Source organism: Apodemus sylvaticus, chromosome 23, assembly GCF_947179515.1.
Source record: "Apodemus sylvaticus chromosome 23, mApoSyl1.1, whole genome shotgun sequence".
NCBI classification, from domain to species: Eukaryota; Metazoa; Chordata; class Mammalia; order Rodentia; family Muridae; genus Apodemus; species Apodemus sylvaticus.
The window spans coordinates 47,443,275-47,464,478 of record NC_067494.1 but is presented as its reverse complement, the minus strand read 5'-3'; the positions used below and the strand labels follow the sequence as shown (position 1 = coordinate 47,464,478).

The 21,204-nt window shown below is 44.9% G+C and overlaps 1 protein-coding gene across 1 annotated transcript in view; it reads left to right on the top strand.

Annotated features, from left to right (window-relative positions):
• The first annotated feature begins 20,346 nt into the window (after window positions 1-20,346).
• The window catches only part of LOC127673745 (sperm motility kinase Y-like), a 2,441-nt gene continuing 1,583 nt past the window's right edge, over window positions 20,347-21,204 (top strand). Inside the window, exon 1 of the mRNA XM_052169517.1 lies at window positions 20,347-20,449. Within this exon, the coding sequence (XP_052025477.1) occupies window positions 20,347-20,449 (103 nt within the window). The remainder of the gene's footprint in view (window positions 20,450-21,204) is intronic.

Here is a 21,204-nt window from a genome sequence, read left to right as displayed (position 1 = left end):
GACAAAAAAAATGAAACCATCCAGTAGGAAAAAAGGACATCATTTTCAACAAATGGTGCTGGTTCAACTGGCAGTCAACTTGTAGAAGAATGCAAATTGTTCCATGCTTATCCCCCTGTACAAAGCTCAAGTCCATGCGCCTCAAGGACCTCCACATAAACCAGACACCATGAATCTAATAGAAGAGAACTGGGGAAATGTCTCAAACACATGGGCACAGGGGAAAAGTTCCTGAACAGAACACCAATAGCTTATGCTCTAAAATCAAGAATCAACAAATGGGATTTCACAAACTTTCAAAGCTTCTGTGAGTCAAAGGACACTGTCAATAGGAAAAACTGCAACCAACAGACTGAAAAAAGATCTTTACCAATCATACACCCGACAGGGAGCTAATATCCAAAATAAACAAATAACTCAAGGTGTTAGATTCCAGAGAACCAAATAACCCCATTCAAAATTGGGGAACAGAGCTAAATGGAGAATTGTAAATTGGGGAAACGGGAAGGGCTGAGAAGGACCTAAAGAACTGTTCAACATCCTTAGTCATCAGGGACATGCGAATCAAACAACCCTGAGATTTCACTTAACACCAGTCAGAATGGCAAAGATCAAAAACGCACGTGACAGCAGATGCTGGTGAGGATGTGGAGAAGGAGGTACACTCTCCCACTGTTTGAGGAATTGCATGCTTGTGCAACCACTCTGCAAATAACTCTGGAGTTTCCTCAAAATATTGGATATAGTGTTACTTGAGTACCCAGCTATACCACTTCTGGGCACATACACAAAAGATGTTCCAATGTATATCAAGGACACATGCTCCCCTATGTTCATAGCAGCCTTATATATATACATATATATATATATATATATGTATGTATATGTATATATATATATATGTATATACATATATATATATATATATATATATATATATATATATATATATATATATATATATATATATATAATAGCCAGAAGTCGAAAAGAACCCAGATGTCCTTGAACAGAATTATCGATACACAGTATGTGGTACATTTATACAATGGAATACTACTCAGTATTGAAAATGATGAATCCGGTGGTGGTGCACGCCTCTAATACCAGCACTCTGGGAGGCAGAGGCAGGGAGATTTCTGAGTTTGAGGCCAGCCTGGTCTACAGAGTGAGTTCCAGGCAGCCAGGGCTATACAGAGAAACTCTGTCTCGAAAAAACCAAATCCAAAAAACCAAAAAAAAAAAAAAGGAAAAAAAAAAGATGAATCCATGAAATTTTTAGGCAAATGGATGGAACTAGAAAAGATAATCCATAATCTTGAGTGAGGTAACACAATCATAAAAGAACACACATGTGTCTTATGCACTTACTGTTAAGTGGATATTATCCCAAAAGCTTTAGATATCCAAGATACAGCTCTTATGCACTTACTGTTAAGTGGATATTATCCCAAAAGCTTTAGATATCCAAGATACAGCTCACAGACCACATGAAGCTCAAGAAGAAGGGAGACCAAAGAGTGAGTGCTTCGGTCCTTCTTACAAAGAGGAAGAAAATACCCACTGGATTAAATATGAAGATAAAGTACAGAGCAGAGACTGGAGGAAAGGTCATCCAGAGAATGTCCCAACCAGGGGTTCATCACAGACACAGTCACCAAACACCTACATTATTGTGGATGCTAAGAATTGCTTGCTGGAAGGACCCTGATAAAGCTGTCTACTGAGAGGCCCTGCCAGAATCTTACAAACACAGAGTTGGATGTTCACAGCCAACCACTGTACTGAGAGCACCCCAATGTAGAAAATCGAAGGAGGGGGATTGGGACTGGGTGAGTGGATGGCTGGAGGAACACCATCATAGAAGCAGGAGACGGGGAGAAGGGGAAATTGCGAAGAGGATAACACTTAAAATGAAAATAAAGTAAAATAATAATAATAAGAAGAACCAACAGCAAAGTTTGCTGGTTATTGTTGATGGTCAGACTCTAGCATGCATTCATAGTGTTTTCCATACTGATTATCCTTTGGTTCCTAAGACCTAGTGATGCATACTTTTTATAGGAAACATTTCTAAATGATTACTTTCAAATATCTCATCTGAGAAGAAGAAAACACATAAAATAGTAAAGCAAGGCAAAGCACCACATATATTCTAAGCATTCTCCCTCATTATTCCATTTGACTAGTAAAACTTATCTTGTCTCCTTCACAGAGTCATCTGGAAATTATGTCCTGTCCTGAGGATAAACGGAAGGTGATTTCAGACACAGTAGCAGAAGCTAAAACAGGAAGTGCACTAGGAGCAGATCCATGGTGGCAGAAGTAGGGGCAGTGAGAATGACAAGGAGGAAGAGGAAGAGGAGGAGGAGGAGGAAGACGAGGAAGAGGAAGAGGAGGAGGAGAAGGAGAAGAAGGTACACCTGCCCAGATAGCCCTGCTCACCAGGGTGGAGTGTGTCATGGACAGTGGTCATTTTGGTGACAGGTTACAGCCAGAAGCCCTGGCTACATGGTTTCTCCAGGGCTCAAGACTGCAGGTTTGTTCTACAGACACTGTCAGCATGCTATGCCCAGAGTGAAAAGCAGCCTGTGGTGCCTCTGTGCTGGGAAGACGATTGCCAAAGCAACAATCTGAGATGACAGTGTCTTACCTGCAGAGTGTTTGTGTGTGTGTGTGTGTGTGTGTGTGTATGTGCCTCTGTGTGTGTGTATGTGTGTGGGGGGTGTGTTTGTTTCTCTGTGTGTGGGTGTGTGTGTCTGTGTCTGTGTGCCTAACATCTGCAGAGGCAGCCTTACACACCAGCTAAAGCAGAGCTCTGTTCTCAGATGGACTTGCTCTGGCTGGACTCTTGGAACAAGTACTTCTCGAAGGACTGGAAGACAGACATACACAAAGTAAGTCTGGGACTGCGGAAAGAGCCAGGCAGCCGTGGCTGTCACTCCCAGAAGACTTCCCTTGGGTTTGGGATGGACAGGTTCATGGTCAGGCTTCCACTTTGTCACTGGTCACCTGTTTGTCAGGTTGTCCTCTTCCATACATGCACTGCCCCAAGGCCTAAGAGTGAAGGTGGGTGAGTCCCCACCCCCAAGATCTCTATTTGATGCTTTCAAAATTTGATAATTTAAAATTGACTGCATTCCTCTCCGTGTTTTCCCCTTTAATGAAAAACAAGATAAAACAATACAATTAACTGTCACAACCACTGAGACCTGCGTGCGGGATTCCCAAGGCAGGCCTGTGGAATCAGCCCAGCTGTACATGCCTCACAGGGGCGCATCTCCATGTTCCTCCCTTTTTCTTTGCTCTTCTACCTGACAGGGTGTTAAGAGACCCAAGGCACCCAATATCACCTTCAGAGTGTAGCCCTACTTGGAAAACAGAAGGTAGGTATGGTAACAACTACACTGATGCCAAAGACACTGAGGGTGAAATACCTTCCAGTGTGTTCTGAAAAAAAAAAGGTCCTATTATAAGCATGTGATCTTTTCAAATACAGGCTGCCATCTACATCTACATCTGGTGGTTCTAGGTGAGCCTTGGAGTTCAGCTTTAAATGGGAACTGTGTTTCCTACCAGGTGTGTCCAGTTGCTAAGTCTGCTTGGCCAGAAAGGGTCCTGAAAATGTTGAACAGAGAACAAGTCAGTTGTTCTCTAAAGGTAGATATCCTGCCTTTGGTGACCTGCACTACAAAGAGCCAAAGATGAAACCTGGAAGGGGATAGCCTTGGTGTTCCCCAAACACCCACTGTTCTCTCCAACTTTCCAAGTGTCAACTGAAAGACGCCCTGACTTGCAGCAAAATGAAGCCACAGGGCACAGGTCTGAGTGTGTGCCTGTGTCTGTTCATGCACATGCATGTACATGTCTACATGCATATGTGAGTGTGCCTGTGGTTCTGGGCATATGTGTGCATGACTGTGTGTGTATGCATACATATGTCTGCCTATGCCCATGAATATGTGTGTACATGTACTAGTGTTATGTGTAGGCACAGGCTAGAAGGTGTGTGCACATGAAACTGTGTGATTATGTGTGTGTGTGTATGTGTGTGTGTGTGTGTGTGTGTGTGAGAGAGAGAGAGAGAGAGAGAGAGAGAGAGAGAGATCAGAGTGCCTAAACATGTTTGTGAGGCATGAGGTAGTAGACCTCTGTACCCATGTGACAAGGGAGGACCTAAAGGATGCAGGGTAAATATCCCATGACCACGCATCCTCAAGGCCCAGCTACTGCTGAGATTTATCTTGACCTGACCAGGTCCTGGGCACCAGGGCACCCAGGCAGATCAGGGTGGCTCCATAAGGTATTACAGCTAAAAGAACCATCACTGGGAGATGCTAGGAGTCCATTCATGGCTCCTAAGGCCATGGGAATGCAGAGCTCATTCTCCAAGGGTGGTGCTTTGCTCCATGCACCCAGGCTCTGAGGCATCTCCAGGTTGACAGGACTCTGACCACACTACTGGATCCAGGAATGCAGGGCTACTTCATGTTCCTCCAACATCAGCTCTTGTGTTGCTTTACACTCAGAGAAGAAGAGCAACAGGTAATCCTATAGCAGTGACCAGCGTGCTGAACCTGGACCTGGGCCCATGCAGCAGAAACACGTGGGGCAATGAGGACAATAGGGGTGGCAGACAACATCTCCTCGACTGCCTCTTGCTCTGCTCCAAAAACCACAGAAGGTCCCACAAAGGGTGCATGAAGCCTAACTCCCAGCAGGAGTTAAGAAATCACACGACTGTGAGCTGCTGGCCCTGGTAGAGCTGGGCACAGATAAGGCAGCATGCTGGAGTCCACAGGAGTTGGAGAGCTCAGCATTCATAAGCAGGCCACAGTTGCCTCTCCTAATCCTGACAAGAGACACTCTGGGGAGAACACAGCCTCACTTGTGAGATAGGTTCAATTGGGACCCTGTGCTCTGCTGGATGTCACAGATAGCTCCTGTCTTTCTTGATGACAATTCAGAACAGCAGCTGGCCTCATGTCAGACAGTCCTATGAGGCGGGGTATTTGGTTCCCACTTCAGACTTACAGCAGGAAAGAGCCCAGGACAAGCTGACCCACAGCAGTGAATGGGCAGTGCTCCCACAGCAGTGGATGGGCAGTGCTCCCACAGCAGTGGATGGGCGGTGCTGCCACAGCACTGGATGGGCAGTGCTGCCACAGCACTGGATGGGCAGTACTCCCACAGCAGTGGATGGGCAGTGCTGCCACAGCAGTGAATGGGCAGTGCTCCCACAGCAGTGAATGGGCAGTGCTCCCACAGCAGTGGATGGGCAGTGCTCCCACAGCAGTGAATGGGCAGTGCTCCTGCCTTGGTCCCGCTTACTCGTCTCCTCTTCACCCTCCATATCCTCCTCCACCTCCTTCCAGCAGCCACCCAGAGACCTTCGCAGGACTGTGGGTCCTGCTACTCAGGATGCAAGGGCCAGAGGTTACCTCAAAGGCAAGATATCCATATAGCCCTTGTCTCTCCCGTACCATGCCCACCTAAGGTTTACAGATTGGATCCTTGAGGTTCTGGGGAATCCTCTACAGGCATCCCTGGAGGAACAGCCAGGAACATGGAAACACTGTGCTTAGCAGTGGTTCTCTGCTTCAGGCTCAGAGCCTTAGTGAGAGGGCTTGCTGAGTGGCACAGCAGGTCCAGAACAGTGTGCAGCCCTCCAGTGGTGGAAATGCAGAATTGCAGGACATAATTTCAACCTTTCTTTACCTCTACCTCACTCTAAAGGGCTGATAACAGACCCACTTGGGACCTACTGAGTTCACGACACCACAGGGCACCAGGGAGACTAAACCAGTAGCCTGTGAAAACTAGGCAGAGGACAGTGTGGGCTCTGGGTTCCCTGGACTGGCTCTGGACTGTCCTGAAGGCTGATTAACCAGCAGGCATTGTGGTAGACACACAGCAAGGTAGGAAGCGATAGAGACTGGGAGGAGAGAGCATGAGAGGCAGTCCCAGCACAGTTCAGGCCCAGAGTGGAGCCAGCTCATTTAATACAGGAGTATATGCCCTCCAAAAGTCTCTCAGCTCAAGCAATACCCAGAAGAACTGACCAAATAGCAAGCCCCGTGTGTGGCTCTCCTACCTGCAGAATGTGTAGGGTCCTCAGGACAGATCCTACAGTCCCTCATAGCTGAACAGCGTAAGGTGAGCATCACTGTAATGTGGAAGCTGCTCTCAGCTGATGGGACCCACACAGTCTGTGGACAAGTTTGCTTGAGTGACAGGTCCCCATTCTTCATTTGTGTTCTGGGTAGGGTGTTGTACCACATCCAGACCCATTCCTAAAAGACATAAGTGCAAAAGGACAACCATGGGGAGAGAATCCTAGGCTGGCAACCATTCCTCAGGCCAGTCTGGAACAAGAAGGACCTATGTCTTGGAATGGAGTTTCCTAACGACACCTAGGATGCATCTGAGCCACCTTAGGGCCCAAGGCAAATCCGGGAGATCCCTAAAGCATTAAGGATTATCATGGATCCTAAGGTAAGTTGGGCTATGGAGCTGATGCATGCTGGGATGGTTCGAGGAAACAGCATGAGGAAATCTAGATAAAAGCATGTCATGAGAGGGAAGACAGAGCATGCAGGCAGGATGGCCTATCACATGCAGGACAGATTGCCTATGCCACAATTAGAATTGTCGGGAGAGAGCTGGGGTCTGGACACGAAGCGAACCTAAAGAATGAACAGGGTGAGGACTACCACCATACTCTTTTATCTCTCTGCAGGCTGGGGGGGCAGAGGACAGCCACATAAGTGACCAGGATGTTCTCAGCATGGACAATGCATGTGGGCTTGGTCATCCAGACTGTTCATAACTACCTCACCCAGTGACACCTGAGGCTGCACCCTGGTGGAGCTGCTGGATCCACAAGAGGTTAGATCCTTTCATGGCAAGAAATTCATAAGCAGTCTCTCAAAGTCTGTCCAGGCAAAGGCACAGCCCTGCAGGACATTGTGCTGCAAGCAACAGCCATACAGCAACCCTCTCTATGTCAGCCAGCCTTGAATATGGCTTTACAGCATTCCAGCACCAGTAGCCTTTGGCCAGGTCGTCTCGGTAAGGCAGTGCTTGGACCCCATCCCTTCTGTCTACCATACCAGTCTCATTGACCTGCCCACTTGTGGGAGATGGGGATCCATCTTTGACATTAGCCAAGGCCATGGGGAAGACCCTATTCTTCCTGTCTCTGGTTCTAATCTCCTGGAAGAGTCAATGTTCGCCCTGAAGCACCTTGTTCTCCTGTCTTATCTGCTAGAGAAGGTGCCATGGTGGGACTTGGGCATTAACGTGAGCCCTATGACTGCAAAGCCAGCCTAGGTTACAGGACTCAGAGCTGGCTACTGCAGGATCTTCTAGATCACAAGTCTGTAGTTCTACTTCCTGTGATCTGTTTGCAAGTAGTATAACCAACACAATGGCCTCCCTTGCAGCTTGTCTCAGTTCCACACAAGAACCTGTCACTGGCTATGGAAATAAGACACTTTGAATGCAATGGGAAAGAACCTTACTCCACTCCTCAGGCTGTGAAGGCTGTTTCCACATGGCAGTGTTGCTAGGGCAGTGGTACAGGGATGTTTGGGGTCTCCGCTCCTCACCTTATCCAAGGAGGTCGGGTGGCCATTGAATATCCGAAGTTCATGGGATCTGGGAATGTATAGGGTGGGTTTTCTACCCATGAGCCCTCAGCATTCCTTTACTGAACAATGCCCAAAAAAGTACCTGATGTCCCATTACTGGGACAAGAGACTTGTATGTTACTGCTGGTCGCAGGTACTTGGCAGTTGTGTGCAATAGTGAACCATCGGTGTGAGGGCCACATCTGGCAACCATACTGAAACCATGCTAACATTTGTCAGAGTGGAGCTCAAGTCAAGCATGCCCACTGTGAGAACTCCTCCTCATCCAGTCCTCCTTCTCTGCATCCTCAGATCAGCCAGGTCAGGAGGAGTGGGCACAGCCAGCCAAGATATCAGCTCATGCAATGACTCACACATGGGTACTGGCAAAGCTGAGGGTTCCATTCCCTGGACAGTGGGATACAGAAGAGACTGGGAACCATGGGAGGGGGAGGGCCCCCAAGGCCAGCTCAGGCTTCAATGCAAAGGATCAGTGTTCCCCATTGCTACAAAATGGGCTTAATTAGCCCTGACTGAAGGGCATTCTCTTCCATAGAAAACCGTTGGGAACAAAACCCTAGTGTTAAGTGGGGTCTTTGTCAACTGTGGGTACCTGGCATAGGGAAGAGCTCTGGTATTACACACACACACACACACACACACACACACACCCTACATTCATATACAGGAATATAGACATACAATTATTACGTTGGAAGGCTACCATGGTGAATTGGTGTACTCTAGAATGAGAGAACTGATGAAAGGAATCTATATATTAAGGGAATTTGTTGGGATGACTTACAGTCTGTAGTCCAATCACCACAACAATCGTATGTTGTGATGATTGTGTCATAAAGATTCTATTACTGTCCTTCCTCTGGGCCTGTGCTGACACGTGGGGAACTATGCCAAGTTTCTCTGGCTGCCAGGCTGTGAAGAGCTGCAGACTGTGGTCATGGTCCTTAAGGAATTGAGATGACAATTAAAGGCCAGTCTCTCCCCATGTTTCTGCCCAAGAGAATGCAATGGGGACAAGGTATGGGCATAAGGAGGGACCCAGGCAGAGTCCCAGGGTCTCCTTCCTATATTCCTCCATGGGCTGGTGAAGGAAAGCGACCACTCACCGTCCCTCTGGTCCCTGAGCAGATGTAGCAGTCTGTTGACAGTCCTCTCATGCAGAGGTCTGCTGTTCCTATGGCAGGGTCAGGCTGAGGTACAGCTTGGTGTCCACAGCAAGAGACTCCCTGTGGGAACACACTTGGCCAGCTACAGCCACCCAGAGCATTTCTGCACTACTCACTGGGACTAGAGCCCAAAAGTGTGCTGATGGGCCATGGTACCCACAGGGTACGGGGATGAGGACCTCCCGACGGGGTGTACAGGAAATGGTTGTTTTTGTGACACTGCTATCAGAGAAGAGTGACTACACAGGGATTCTGACTCCTCTCCTTAGCTGGAGTAAGCAAGAACCCTGCTCCACCTTCTACTTCTGATGGGAGTGCCTTTGCTTTTTGAATGTCTCTGACCTGGGCTCTCATAGAGGTGTCCACATAAATACCATGTGGCTCGGGACAGGCAGGACAACTATCCCAGCACCAACACACATGGTGCTTCAGGGTTCCTATACAACATCTACATGATTGCAGTTTCAAAAACATGCCAGGGATGTCCATTGCCATGTGTTGCTGGGATCTTCTCCCTTTTCACTTGATACCATCACCTGTGTGGAAATCAGTGTCACCAGGGGACCACAGGAGATGGGACCACTCCCAGGTCTTGTGATGGAGATGCCTTTAGCTCAGGGATGTAAGAGAAGCTCATCAGCTGGAGGTGTTATGGCTCACACTGTAGGGCAGCAGGCTTCCTGGAGCTTGGCACCCTGGCTCCCTCCACTCTGGAATGGATAATGGATAACAGAGTATAGACATCGCTTCATGATGGCAATGTGTCAGCTGCCCCTAAGCCAGGACACATGGTATTGGATCATACAGTGTCAAGACACAAAAGAACTACCTACAAATCATACAGCTCCCAGTTCAAAATCTTATAATTTTCTGTACCCCTAGTAACAAGCTTTGGGAAATGGTACCTTTAAACTTCCTAGAAACAAACTACACTGGCCACACCAGGAGGAAGCTGGGAATTCTAGTGCTATGAGTAGGATGTGACTGTCAATGGGCAGTGGGTCCAGCTGCTCACTACCAAACCTCTATTTCTTTTACAAGAGGACCCAACCTGGGAGCCACTGAAGGGAGGCACAACTCCTCTGATACAGCTGAGTCCTGGAATGGGCCTTGGAAAGTTGTGGACAGGGGATGGGAAGGGAGGAGATGTGTCAGAGGATAAGAACACTTGGCCTGGGATTGGAAATTTAGGGCCTGGGGCACACGGGTCCACATGGTGACAGCTCACAGGTCAGGGAGGTGTGGAGGGTTTCACAGCAGCAGATCTACAAGCCATGTCTGCTCTCACTCAACTCTAGCTGTTGAGGACCTGCCCTGTAGGTGTGAGCGCTGTGGGTTTGAGGGCTGTGTGTGAGTGCTGTGGGTGTGAGGGCTGTGTGACTGCCGTGGGTGTAATGGAAGTGTGTGCGTGCTGTGGGTATGAGGTGACACTGACGCAGAAACCTCACACAAAGGGCAAAAATTGTCCAACAGTTCATATTGGTTATGTATTGATTACCAACTGAAACTATAATGTTTGCATATATGGAGTTAGATCAGATCCACTTATTGATCCGAGTATCTGTAGTGTAACAACTATAATGTAGAAACTACAGGACCAATGGACCTGTCATCTATTGTCTGTTCACGATCCGGCCACTTATTATCACTTTTGACTGACTTCTTGGTTGTTTATCGATGCATATCTACCATCTGCCATTTTCACCCTGGGCTCCTGCAGGCACCAGGAAGGGTAGAGACCCCATGTCACATTGTCACGCTCCTCCCCTCCTCCGCACACACAAGACACAGACTTGCATTAATTCCTAGAACACACATCTCCTCTCCCCGGAACAGGATAGGTACCCAGAAGCTTTTTCCTGCTAACTGTGATAGTGTCCTGTCCTGTCCTTTACAGAGGTGCTATACTGTAAGTCTGGAAATACATCAATATTTTTTGAAATTAATCCTCTACTGATAATTTCGTAAAATTGTCTTGACCTTTTGTTATCCTAATTCTAAGTCCTAACCAAAAATTTTCTTTGATGATCTTTTTTTTCCGTTTTTTGTTTCTTTTTTTTAATTTTTAATATTTTTATTTTCTATATTCTTTGTTTACATTCCCAATGATTTCCCCTTTCCCAGATCCCCCCTCCCCATATGTCCCATAAACCTTCTTCTCTCCATCCATTCTCCAATCACCTCCCTCCTTTTTCTCTGTCCTTATATTCCCCTCCAATGCTAGATCAATCCTTTCTAGGATCAGGACCCTCTCCATACTTCTTCATGGGAGTCATTTGTTATGCAATTTGTGCCTTGGGTATTCAGGGCTTCTGGGCTAATTAATATCCACTTATCAGAGATTGCATTCCATTTGTATTCTTTTGTGATTGGGTTACCTCACTTAGGATGATATTTTCCAGATCAAAGCATTTGCCTAAAAATTTTGTGAATTCATTGTTTCTAATTGCTGAGTTGTATACCATTGTGTAAATACACCATATTTTCTGTATCCATTCTTCCTTTCATATGGGTTCTTTCCAGCTTCTGGCTATTATAAATAAGGCTGCTATGAACATAATGGAGCATGTGTCTTTATTGCATGCCGGGGAATCCTTTGGGTATATGCCCAGGAGAGGTATAGCAGGGTCCTCCGGAAGTGTCATGTCCAGTTTTCTGAGGAACCGCCAGACTGATTTCCAAAGTGGTTGTACCATCTTACAGCCCCACCAGCAGTGGAGGAGTGTTCCTCTTTCTCCACATCCTCGCCAACACCTGCTGTCTCCTGAGTTTTTGACATTAGCCATTCTGACTGGTGTGAGGTGAAATCTCAGGGTTGTTTTGATTTGCATTTCCCTAATGACTAATGATGTTGAGCACTTCTTAAGGTGCCTCTCGGCCATCCGAATTTCTTCAGGTGAAAAGTCTTTGTTTAGATCTGTACCCCATTTTTTAATAGGGTTATATGGTTCCCTGGGGTTTAACTTCTTGAATTCTTTGTATATATTGGATATTAGCCCTCTATCAGATGTAGGGTTGGTGAATATCCTTTCCCAATTTGATGGTTGCCATTTTGTCCTTTTAAAAGTGTCCTTTGCCTTACTGAAACTTTGTAATTTTATGAGGTCCCATTTGTCAATTCTTGATCTTAGAGCATGAGCTATTTGTGATCTGTTCAGGAACTTTTCCCCTGTGCCCATGTCCTCAAAGAAAGAAACTCAAAAAAACAAATGATCATCACATTAGAAGCTGCAAAAGTCTTTGAAAAAATGCAACACCCTTCATGTTAAAATTATTAGAATGATCAGGAATTTAAGGTTGATACCTACTTATAATAAAAGCAATAGACATCAAACCAGTGGCCAACATAAAACTAAATAGAAACTCAAACCAACTCCGCTAAAATCGGGGAGAAGAAAAGGCTGTTCTCTCTTTCTCTGTCTCTCTCCCTCTGTCTCTCTCCCTCTCCCTCTCCCCCATCTCCCTCTCCCTTTCCCTCTCCCTCTCCATCTCTCTCACCATCTCCCTTTTCCTCCCCCTTCCCTCTCCATCTCTCTCTCCTCTCATCTCCCTCTCCCTCTTCCTCTCCATCTCTCTCCCCCCCTCTCCCTTTCCCTCTCTCTCCCTCTCTCCCTCTCTTCCTATCCATCTCCCTAGTCAATACAGTACTCAAAGTTCTAGCCAAAGCAATTAGACAATCAATGGACATCAAAGGGATACAAATTGGCAAGGAGGAAGTTAAGATACCACTATTTGAGGATGATATGATAGTACACAAAAGTGACCCCAAAATTCTACCAGAGAGGTCCTACAGCACATAAACAACTTCACAAAAGTGGCTAGATATAAAATTAACTCTAATAAATCAGAAGCCTTTTCTGCTCAAAGGATAAATTGGCTGGGAAAGACATTATAGAAATAATATCCTTCAATATAGTCACAAATAATATAAAATATCTTGGTGTGACTCTAATCAAGTAAGTGAAAAATCTATATGACAAGAATTTCAAGTCCCTGAAAAAAGAAATCCAAGAAGTAAGATAAAAAGATCTCCCATGCTCATGGATGGTCAGGATTAATACAGTAAAAATGGGCATCTTACCAAAAGCAATCTGCAAATTTAATGCAATCTCCATCAAAATTCCAACTCAATTCTTCATAGAGATGGGAAGAGAAAACATCTAAATCATTTGGAATAGGGAAAAACCCAGGATAGCAAGAACCCTTCTCAACAATGAAAGAATTTCTGGGAAATCGCCATCCCTGACCTCAACCTGTAGCAGAGAACAAAAGTGAGAAAATGCACACGGTGATGGCACAGAGACAAACAGGAATATGGATTGAACAGCCTTGAAGACCCAGAAATGCACCCAGAAACCTACGGTCACTTGACAGTTGACAAAGAAGCCAAATCAATGCAGTGGCTAAAAAGTCGGCATTTTCAATAAATGGTGCTGGTTCAACTGGCAGTCAGCATGTAGAAGAATGAAAATTGATCTATTCTTAATTCCTTATACAATGCTCAAGTCCAAGTGGATAAGGGACCTCCACATAAAACCGCATATTCTGATCTAATGGAAGTGGGGAAGGGCATTGAACACATGGGTACAGGGGAAATTTTCTTCTACAAAAAATAATGGCTTATGCTCTAGATGAACAATTAACAAATGGGACCTCATAGGGCTGGAGAGATGGCTCAGTGGGTAAGAGCACTGACTGCTCTTCCGAAGGTCATGAGTTCAAATCCCAGCAACCACATGGTGGCTCACAACCATCTGTAAAGAGATGTGACACCCTCTTCTGGTATCTGAAGACACCTACAGTGTACTTACATATAATAAATAAATAAATCTTTAAAAAAAATGGGACCTCATAAAATTGAAAAGCTTCTATAAGGCAAAGGACACTATAAAGGACAAAATTGCAACCCACAGATTGGGAAAAGATCATTACCAACCATATATCCATTAGAGGCTAATAACAAAAATATAAAGAGTACTCAAAAAGTTAGGCTACAGAGAACCAAATAACCATATTAAAACCGAGATAGAGTGCTAACCAAGGAATTCACAACTGAGGAATACTGAATGGCTGAGAAGCACTTAAAGAACTGTTCACCATACTTAGTCATCAGGGAAATGCAAATCAAATCAGCCCTGAGATTCCACATGACACCATTTAGAACTTTACCAGAAAGTGTTTATAATTCCAGTTTCAATCAACTTAGTAATACTTTTATGCCAACGATTATTATATTTATAAAAAATTTTCCATGACAATCTTCAATTTTAACGTTTTTCTACATTTGTCTACAATTTTATCAGAAATATTTTCCACGTAAATCTTCAATTCTATCATAAAATGTTCATACTTCCTTTATCATTCAAATTAGCAATGTTTTTATGTCTATCACTTTACTTTTCATGAAAATTGTCAATTTTAATGTCTTTTTCTATGTCTCTACTATTTTATCAGAAATATACTCCATGTGAATGTTCAATTTTATCATAAAATGTTTTTAAGTCCTTTTTCAATAAAAGAACATGCTTTAAAAAATACAAGAACAAAAAAAGGCAAAAAAGCCAAAAGCAATATACAGATTCAATGCAATACCCATCAAAATCCCAACTCAATTCTTCACAGAGTTAGAAAGAGCAATTATCAAATTCATCTGGAACAACAAAAAACCCAGGATAGCTAAAACTATTCTCAGCAACAAAAGATAATCTGGGGGAATCAGTATCCCTGACCTCAAGCAATACTACAGAGCAATAGTGTTAAAAACTGCATGGTATTGGTACAGTGACAGGCAGGAGGATCAATGGAACAGAATTGAAGATCCAGAAATGAACCCACACACCTATGGCCACTTGATCCTCAACAAAGAGGCTGAAAACATCCAATGGAAAAAAGATAGCCTTTTCAACAAATGGTGCTGGTTCAACTGGAGGTCAGCATGCAGAAGAATGCGAATTGATCCATCCTTGTCTCCTTGTACTAAGCTCAAATCCAAATGGATCAAGGACCTCCACATAAAGCCAGACACTCTGAAGCTAATAGAAAAGAAACTGGGGAAGACCCTTGAGGACATCGGTACAGGGAGAACGTTTCTGAACAGAATACCAATATCGTATGCTCTAAGAGCAAGAATTGACAAATGGGACCTCATAAAATTACAAAGTTTCTGTAAGGCAAAGGACACCATCAAGAGGACAAATCGGCAACCAACAAATTGGGAAAAGATCTTCACCAATCCTACATCAGATAGAGGGCTAATATCCAATATATATAAAGAACTCAAGAAGTAAGACTCCAGAAAACCGAACAACCCTATTAAAAAATGGTGTACAGAGTTAAACAAAGAATTCTCACCTGAAGAACTTCGGATGGCGGAGAAGCATCTTAAAAAATGCTCAACTTCATTAGTCATTAGGGAAATGCAAATCAAAACAACCCTAAGATTTCATCTTACACCAGTCAGAATGGCTAAGATTAAAACTTCAGGAGACAGCAGGTGTTGGAGAGGGTGTGGAGAAAGAGGAACACTCCTCCACTGCTGGTGGGGTTGCAAATTGGTACAACCAGTCTGGAAATCAGTCTGGCGGTTCCTCCGAAAACTGGGCACCTCACTTCCAGAAGATCCTGCTATACCACTCCTGGCCATATACCCAGAGGATTCCCCACCATGTAATAAGGATACATGCTCTACTATGTTCATAGCAGCCGTATTTATAATTGCCAGATGTTGGAAAGAATCCAGGTATCCCTCAACAGAAGAGTGGATGCAAAAACTGTGGTGTATCTACACAATGGAGTACTATTCAGCCATTAGAAACAATGAATTCATGAAATTCTTAGGCAAATGGATGGAGCTAGAGAACATCATACTAAGTGAGGTAACCCAGACTCAAAAGGTGAATCTTGGTATGCACTCACTAATAAGTGGATGTTAACCTAGAAAACTGGAATACCCAAAACATAATCCACACATCAAATGAGGTACTAGAAAAAAGGAGGAGTGGCCCCTGGTTCTGGAAAGACTCAGTGAAACAGTATTCGGCAAAACCAGAACGGGTAAGTGGGAAGGGGTGGGTGGGAGGACAGGGAAAGAGAAGGGGGCTTATGGGACTTTCGAGGAGTGGGGGGCTAGAAAAGGGGAAATCATTTGAAATGTAAATAAATTATATCAAATAAAAAAAGCAAAAAACCAAAAATCTGGAAGATCAAAATCCCAGCTTCTGTATAGCTAAGGTGAGCCTTGAAGCAGGCAGAGCTATTCTGTCCTCATGGAACTTAGAACTTGTTGCCAAAAATAATGCTTCTTCCTTCAAAGTACACTTATACAAACTGCAAAGATCCTAAACGTTGCCTGTGGCTCTCACCAGTTTTCTCCAGAGCATGCCCACAGCTCTCCTTCTGTTGTGTCAGGAAGCCAAGCCTTGTCTTTAATGCGGCTGCTCCTGCAGTCATCTGATCTCTCTGGACAAGAAGCTCTACCTGCTGCAAACTCACTGTTAAGAGGCACATCAGATCACCTTTTCTGGTTAAGATCACTTCTGTAGTGTCTTCATAACTGGTAGACAGAAGCCTTTAGCAACTGACCATTAGCCTGTGTGGCCTGAGCTCCCATGCCCTCCACCTCTAAGTTGTTTCCAGTACAGCACTGAGCCCTGGCTGGTCACAGACCACTTTCACTGAAACCTCTGTCTTCTAACCCCTCAGTCTGCTGTGTTCAACAGGAGCTTCCTGTCCCTGCAGTGCACACTTGTCCTCTCCAACTTTTGCATGGATCTGATTTTAGATCATGTAAGGTTCAGAATCTCTGCTTGGCAGCCATTACCACTCATGGTATTTATATTTTTGTTCACTTTGTTGATCTATGTGTTCGTATGTGTGCACTAAGAGGGCAACGTCGAGGATTATGTCATTACTGTTGTTCACATCTGTACTAAAAGTGCTCACTCTGCAGATGTTCAGCAGAGCTGAGGGAGGTGACAGGTCAGGACACCCTGATTGCAGAAGCAGCAGCTGTGAGGTCAGAGACCTCCCAAGTGGGAGTTGGAGGAAGGAACCTAAGGCGCGTTGGGAGAAAACAGGTCCAACTGCCCTAAGATCCTGAAAACAAGGCAGCCGGACTTGGTATCCATCCCAAGGGAGCTCAAGATCAGACTCACAACAGTGCCACCAAGACAACCCCAGGTCTCCTCGGTTCCCCATATCCCTGAGAGCTCAGAGGGACGGTTTCAAACTCCCTGGGTTCCCTTCACACTCACCCGCACTTGATGCTGAAGCGACCACAACCTCCTCCATTCTGAAAATCCCAGTGATAACGACTGGAGGGCGTGGCTAAATACTGGGGTTATAGTTCACTGGCTGTTAATGCGCATGCGCTGTGCCTACCAACAGCCTCCTTTACCAGCCTAGCTTAGTGGCTCCTGGAACATTGGGCTTTGCTCCTCCCTTCACAAGAACAACAGTGTCCCCATAGTGCTTGTACAACACAAGTCGCCTCACTGTGGCCTTGAATACACAGCTGAACTGGTGGCATCTCTTTCCCAGCGCATTCCCGATCCCGCCTCCTCATCCTCCCCAGGGCGGAAGCCTTTCCCCTCTCCCATTGACTGACTGTAATCAATGGATTAACGAGATAGAATACCTTTAAGTATAAAAGAAATTTGAGGAGAAAGGCTAAATTCAGAGAGGATTAGCACAAAGGCCGCCATTAGAGGAAGAAGGAAACCACGTGCTGCGAGTGATCAGATAAAACCCAGCCCCAAGGCGGGCAGGGTCTCCATGGACCTTGCCAAGTGCCAGGGTTACAGCGATTCCAGGCTCAGTCATCAAGGACTGGGAGGCACAATTCTCCATTCCCTCTTTTACCCTGACCTTTCCAGTGACCATGACACTATAGGCTTGGTGTGCCTGGCAGGGGCAGCGGATGGCCTGCTTTGTAAGCAGTAGTTGGCTTTGGCCAAGGGATTCAGAAGGGATTTGCAGAGAGAGATGCCATCTGAGGCTGGGCGTGGCTGACAAGGGGACTGTTGCAGCTTAAAAGTAGCAGCAGGAAGGTGTCCATGAGACTTCCTTGTGCTGGGGTACTTATCCTGACCTGCTGGGCTGTAGTCCTGCTCCTCATCATTGAAAACATTAAATTATTACTAACGATATTTTGAACTGCTTGCAGTCAGTCCCCTGGCACTGTAAGACCTGGGTTTAGAGCCTGGATCCACAAAGGACCAGCTATTCTTGTCTAAAATGGTTCTATGTGTCCCATCACACTTTCTTAGAAAACAATGACAACTCATTGTTTGAAAAGTGGAAAAGAATATTGAAAAATCCATTGGGTCCCAGACAGCACAGAGCACCTGGTCCCAGGGAGCACAGAGCACCTGGTCCTCACACATGCCTGGTCCACCTTCGGACCTCAGTGTCTAATGTGAGCCCTACACTCAGTATGGACTTGGTTTTCCATGGATCACGCCGACCTCGCTGGGGGAAAGGGTGTTTACATGTGCGTCTTACCCCATCATGTGTCAGGTGTACATGTATACTCCTACACTTATGTCCTGTCAGAGGCCATCCTCTGGACAGGTGCCCACACCTGCACACCCCGTTTCCTACTCCCAACCCCCACCACCCAGGGATGCTGGGCTTACAGACTTTGCTGCTGCATCCATCTTTGATGTGGGTTCTGAGGATTCAAACTCAAGTCCACACCTTGGGAGGGAAGTGCTCTGCCTATTCCTGCAGCCCTGTCTCAGGTGTTTGATGAGAACCTAGAGCCTTTCTGAGGAAATATGAGAACAGTGTCTCCCCTGATGTCTCAGTTTGAAACACAGCTTTGTCTTAAAAGTTAAACTGCAGCATCAGCTTGAGGCTAATCAGTCAGAATCTAAGGAAAGGTGACACACAGGGTAGACATGATGGTTTTAAAGCAGGAGGTTCAGCAAACATTCAAACCAGAGACCTAAGGACAGTAAATCATCCTAGAGGCTTTGATTTCTAAAAGCCTAGTGTCAGCCTTCACAGCCCACCTAAGCCAGAGCCTTGAAGTCCTTCCAACCATGAGGGCTCCTATTATGACCTCATGAGGAGAGATTGTGAGGCGCTCTAGCCAATAGATGATAAGCTGTGGGCAGGCCTGGATTTCTTTGAGTGCGTTGAGAGGAGTTGTGGAGTGGTGCTCTTTGCGAATTTATTGTATCTATTGACTGTGTGTGGTTGGATTGGTTTGTATGAGTGCTGTGTGGCTGTGTATGTTACAGTGTGTGTAGGAGTGTGTGTTTACGGATTTGCTTGTGTGTGAGTGTGTGTATAATAGTTCCAGTGTGTGAGTCAGTGTATGTGGGAGTGTGTGAGTTTATAGGTGTGTTTCCAGGGAGTGTGTGTTTGGTGAGTGTGTGTGTGTGTGTGTGTGTGTGTGTGTGTGTGTGTGCAGGTATATACCTGTTTCTATGTAATTGTGTGTAGTGTAATTCTGTGTTTGTGTAAGAGTTTGTATTCCTGTGTGCTTTTGTATGTAAGTTTGCTTTTCTGTATTTGTGTGTGTATTTGTGTGTGTGTGCTTTTGGGTCTGTGCCTGTATCTGTGTGTGTGTGTGTGTGTGTGTAAATTCACATTTCTGTATTTGTATATTTGTGTATTTGTGTGTGAGTGCGCTTTTGTGTTTGTGTCTTTGTCTGTATTTGTGTGTGTGTGTAAGTTCACTTTTTTGTATTTGTGTGTGTATTTTTGCCTGTGTGTGTGCTTTTTTGTTTGTGTCTGTGTCTGTGTCTGGGTCGGCATCTCCGTCTGTGTCTGTGATTGGTTCTCTGTCTGTGTCTGTCTGTGTGTGTGTCTGTGTTTGGTTCTGTGTCTGTCTGTGCTTGTGTCTGTGTCTGTCTCTGTTTGGTTCTGTGTCTGTATCTGTCTGTGTCTGTGTCTGCGTCTGCATCTGTGTCTGTGCACCTGCCTGTGCACATACCCCTTGGTCTCTTGCATCTGTATTGCTTGTACCTTGGTGCAACAGAGTGTACAGGAGAGAAGTCAGCCCGGCTGCTGTACCTAAGGTAGGCCATCAACATTATTTTTGAGACAGACTTAATCAATGGCCTGAAACTGGCCAAGAATCTGGGGCCGGTTGACCAGAAGCTCCCAGGGATTTGATATGACCACCACATACTCTCAGGTTAAAGGCATATATAGAGAGTTTGCTGTTTATTTATTGATTGACTTTGGAATGAGCTCAAGAGATAGATTAGACCACATATTTGTAAGGCCACTGGCTGTGTGTCTCCTTAGTGCTGCTCTTCTGATTTTTATTTATGCTTTATTTGGATGGCTACTTTGTTTTCCCTAGGATTTATTTTCTCACATGATATTTTATTGTTATGATTATTTCCTAATGCATTTCAGGCTGCTTCAGTCTATCTATTTTCAATATATTTTGGTTTCCTATTTTTGCATTATTATTGTTTAGTGATTTATTCACGGCATGTTGTCATTGGCTTATAATTAATACATATTTGCCTTTCAAGACACTTTGGCTTTTCCAGCAGGGAGAGCCTGAGATGTCTGTGGATGAGCCCACAGGATCTGTGAGCCTCTGTGGGAAGACATCTAGTGGTTCCTGGAGCAGCTGCAGCAGCCAGGACACATGGAACTACAGTGGAGGTGAGCTACAGGACCAGGGAGCAAACACCCTGACCTGGCCAATGCTAATCTGAATCCCTGGCCACAGGCTGCAATGGTCACTCAGGGCTACACTGAAGGCCACTCAAGGACAAAGAATGGGCCATCAAAACTGTGTGCGGTCTTGTTCTCAGAGTCTTGTGCTGGTAAAAAGCAGCTGGCCTTGGCCACTGAAGTTGAGTCCAGACTCTATGGCTTTTTGGCCTTGGTTGTAGGTTTAATAGTCTCTGATATTTTACTAGCTTATTGTTTGTCATTGCTTAATTTTAAGTTTCAATATTTTGCTCAGGGGAGGTGTGGTTTCATTGGGAAAGACTACGTCCTAAAATGAAATGGAATATTCACTGAAGTGCTGGGAATTTATATTTGTTTTGTCTTTTACTAATGCTTTCGCCTCTCATTTTTTCAAATGATTTTTTTCTTCAATCTACATCCAATCACAGTATTAATCAACTGTAACCCTCCCAATCACCCTGTTTTATGACTATGTTTTTTAGTTTCATCATCTGTATTTGGAATGTGTGTACTCTTGGGTTTCTAGTTTGGGGTGCGTTATTTGGTTAGGTTTTACTTACATTTTTTTACTTTATCTTTTCCCCCATATATTTTTCATAATATTCATTCTATTTTTCTAGCCTTTACTTACCTTTATGTCAAGCACATTTTCTTTGTTTATTTTTAGGTAGCATGTGTACTAATTTTGGTTTCTGTTTTCCTACATCTTTTTCATTACATTG